Here is a 3,973-nt window from a genome sequence, read left to right as displayed (position 1 = left end):
ATATTATTATTATTGTCGGTGTATCTTGTGAGAACTCAGGTCTAGCCTGGTTAACTAATCGCACGGATTAAAATCAAGTAACGATTAGTGTCTGTGTCTGTGTCTGGTGAAGTTATGTAGGGTCCTAAAAAAATAAAATAAGGTAAAGCGAGGAGAGTTTGCGCGGTAGGAGTGATTGCGCGGATGTCAAACAGTGAAGAAAGAAAAGGAAAATCGACCCTATGTCCTAAGGTAGCGAATGCGCATTCTCTACATACACGCCATTTGAATTCGTGCGCCGAACGAAGCAAGTGGTTGTTTATTATGGACTCTGAGCTGTGGAAGGTGTGAAGGTTAAGTGCGTGAATTTTCAGACCAATTGCTTAGATTTTCCTAGGACATAATTTTGTGGAAGAGAATTGCTAACCAGGTAATTTCTGCACAAGCTCTATATGTATACTAGCGTGTCATGAGGTTTCAAGTTAATGTCAAACATTTTTGGCCTATCACGTGGCCGCGCAATCTCTCCTACCGAATTAGGAGAGTTTGCTCATTTCAAATTAGGAGAGATTGCGCGTGCTATATATTTAATACAGTGAGAGGAGAGTTTGCGCGACTCATTTTACTTATTAGGAGGCTAATATGATGTTCTTTTTCTTCTAACTAGATCAAAATGCCAAACGTTTATGTACGGAAGTCAAGTAAAGGGTCCTGGTCACAGGAGGATCTACAACAAGCTATCGGGGTCATCGAAAATGGGTTATCCATACGGTCAGCAGGCAAACAGTTCAAAATTCCCGAGTCCACCTTAAGAAATAGGTTAAAAAAGAATTCTTTTGAAAAGAAAGGGATGGGCCCAGAGGCACAACTAGGCATTGATGCCGAAAACAAATTGTCTCTGCACATAAAAAAACTTCAGGCCGTTGGATTCGCACCAACACAACGAGATGTAAGACACCTGGCGTTCAATTTAGCAACATCGTTGAATAAGAAACACACTTTCAATACGGAAACGAAGACAGCAGGAAAAGTTTGGTTTTCATCTTTTATGCGACGACATCCTGAGTTAAGTGTCCGAAAAGCTCAAGGAATAAGCAAAGCCAGGACAGAAGGAATGAATCGCGCTGAAATAAAAAATTATTTCACTCTTTTGACTGATATTCTAACCGAGAATGATCTTTTAGACAAACCAGCTTGCATATGGAATTGTGACGAAATTGGAGTTCAGCTAAATAACGAACCTGGTAAGGTTATTGCAGCTAAAGGTAGCAAGGATGTTCATGTTGTCACGAGCGCGGAAAAGGGTGAAACAATTACCGTTCTAGCTTGCTGCAGTGCAGAAGGGCAATTTTTACCCCCTTACTGTATTTTTAACGGAGTCTACGCAAAATCCCAACATTTGAAGAGCGCACCACCTGGAACAGTAATTAAAATGAACAAAAAAAGCGCTTATATTACCACTGAACTATTTATGGATTGGATGACGCAACATTTCATTCCCCGAAAACCGACAGGTAAAAATCTACTGGTACTTGATGGCCATGCTTCGCATATGAATAGCGCAGATATGCTTCAAATCGCCTCAGACAACGATATTATCATCGTTTGTTTACCGAGTCACACCACGCACTATTTGCAACCTTTAGACCGGGTTGTATTCAAACCTTTCAAAACCTATTTCAAAGACGCATGTGCAAAGATGGTTTCTACTCGTCGTGGTACGGGGAAAATTACAAGAGACGACTTCGGAGAACTTTTAAATTCAGCTTGGTCTCGTTCTGCTACTGTGCAACTCGCCACTTCTTCGTTTCGAGCAACAGGTATCTATCCTTTAAATATGGATGCTATTCCTGAACATGCATATTTGTTGTCGTGTGATCAAGATGCTCCTGTCACACCAGGAATCGGAACACCCGATCCCATATCTGCAACTGATCAAACTCCAGTCACTCCCCCAAGCGCAATTTCATCAGAAGTGTCATTCCTAGATGAAGTTAACTCCCAACCTTCAACTTCTAAAGCCCGTTCCCCTGTAAAAACTTCAAAAGGAAACTCGCAACCATTCTCCAAGACTTCACCTCAAAGTAAAATGGCGACTTCACCGAAATCTAAAATAACACCAAACAAAGCTTTAGCAACAATATCACCTATCCCTGCCAGTTTGGGGCAATCGAAAGTGAAAAGAAAGATAAGTGCAACAAATGTACTTCTCCTGAATACATTTCTAGCAAACAAAAAAAAATTCAAGAAACGTTAAAAAAGAAAGAGGATCAAGAAAGAAAGAAACAAGTTGCGACGTCGAAGATCCAAAAAATACCAAAAGGTAAAAAAAGGTTAAAACGTGATTCTCCTCCATCAACCTCGTCTGGTGAAGAAAGTGACCTAATGGAACTTCTATCAGATACTGCCATTGAATCCGAGGACGAAGCATGTGTTGAGTGCTTGGAGATTTATGCACAAACAACTTCGAAATCGGACTGGATAAAATGCATGTCATGCAGTAGATGGTTGCACGAGTCCTGCACAATGTATGTCAACAAGTGCTATTACTGTGGCCGGAAAGAAATCCGACAAAAGAACTTAAAGAAGTGATTAACCTTTTGTTTTAAATTTAAAGTTTTGTTTGAGTTAGTAATTTTAGTTCGTTATTATGAAGATAGTATTTTAGTGTATTCAATAATTATAGTTAAGTATAAGTATGTAACCATTGTACTTATTCTGTTTAAAAAATGTCAACAAAATTTATTTTAAGCACAAAAACTCAAATTTCTGCACACGCGCAGTCTCTCCTCACATCATGCGCAAACTAACCTACCTGGTTAGGAGAGATGGCGAAAAATCATTCTTTTTTCAAAATTTTGTTGTTCCGAAAAAAAGAAAGTTCAAAAGTTTTAATAGTGAATTGTGTAAGCGCAACATAGCAAAGATTATATTACATTAGCTATTTGGTAAATTTTACAAAAATCTTAATTGTTATAAATTTTTTTCGAATTGTGCGCAAACTCTCCTCGCTTTACCTTAAATATAATAAAAATAAAAATTCACACACTCACATTGGAAATCTAGAGATAGTATGTAATTCATACTTACCAACATAGCTATTAATGGCCACAATAGTCAACGCTATTAGGAAAGGAGAAAACAAAACAAAAATATCATTATAATAATTCCTGTACTTTTATTAAATAGAGTTTATTGTGTAAGTGTTTCTTTGGCTTTGCGTTTGGGTTGAATACGAGTGGGTTGTGATAACGTGGTGTGTTTCTGTGAAGAAAGAGTTTTGTGTTTTTTAACTGTGCTAGGACGTGTAACTTTATTGGGTGGACCTGTCTTTGTAGTGCAAGTTGCGTTACTTGCATTTATGGTGTTTCTTTGTTCTTGAGGTTGTATTTGTGTGGTTGCTTGGGTTTTTGGTGGAGATATTGCAGTATTTTGTAAGCCTGTGGTGCTGTTAAGGTTTTTGCGCTTCGGTTGTATACGAGTGGGTTGTTTCTGAGAAGAAGGAGTATTGCGTTTTTTAACTGTGCTAGTAACTTTATTGGGTGGATCTGTCTTTGTAGTGCATGTTGCGTTACTTGTATTTATGGTGTTTCTTTGTTCTAGATGTTGTATTTGTGTTGTTGCTTGGATTATTGGTGGAGACATTACGGTATTTTGTGAACCTCTAGTGCTGTTAAGGTTGCTGCGTTTGGGTTGAGTACGAGTGGGTTGTGATAACGTGGTGTGTTTCTGAGAAGAAAGAGTATTGTGTTTTTTAGCTGTGCTAGTAACTTTATTGGGTGGATCTGTCTTTGTAGTGCATGTTGCGTTACTTGTATTTATTGTGTTTCTTTGTTCTTGAAGTTGTATTTGTGTGGTTGCTTGGGTTATTGGTGGAGGCATTACAGTATTTTGTGAGCCAGTAGTGCTGTTAAGGTTTTTGCGTTTGGGTTGAATACGAGTGGGTTGTGATAACGTGGTGTGTTTCTGGGAAGAAAGAGTATTGTGTTTTTTA

The 3,973-nt window shown here is 38.4% G+C and overlaps 1 protein-coding gene across 1 annotated transcript; it reads left to right on the top strand.

Moving 5' to 3' along the window:
* The first annotated feature begins 183 nt into the window (after nucleotides 1-183).
* LOC116166243 (tigger transposable element-derived protein 1-like) lies at nucleotides 184-2,957 on the top strand. Its single transcript, XM_031481118.1, has 2 exons — nucleotides 184-409; nucleotides 647-2,957. Exon 2 carries the CDS (start codon nucleotides 653-655, stop codon nucleotides 2,234-2,236), a length of 1,584 nt encoding a protein of 527 aa, XP_031336978.1. The 5' UTR covers nucleotides 184-409; nucleotides 647-652; the 3' UTR covers nucleotides 2,237-2,957.
* The last annotated feature ends 1,016 nt before the right edge of the window (nucleotides 2,958-3,973 follow it).

This window comes from Photinus pyralis, unplaced genomic scaffold (genome assembly GCF_008802855.1).
Source record: "Photinus pyralis isolate 1611_PpyrPB1 unplaced genomic scaffold, Ppyr1.3 Ppyr1.4_LG1, whole genome shotgun sequence".
Taxonomy (NCBI): Eukaryota; Metazoa; Arthropoda; class Insecta; order Coleoptera; family Lampyridae; genus Photinus; species Photinus pyralis.
The sequence above is the reverse complement of the archived record's forward strand: the minus strand, read 5'-3'. Positions and strand labels throughout refer to the sequence as shown.

What these genes read in the sequence shown, in the direction of transcription:
- LOC116166243 (XM_031481118.1), top strand. Translation starts at nt 653, where the DNA reads ATGCCAAACGTTTATGTACGGAAGTCAAGTAAAGGGTCCTGGTCACAG.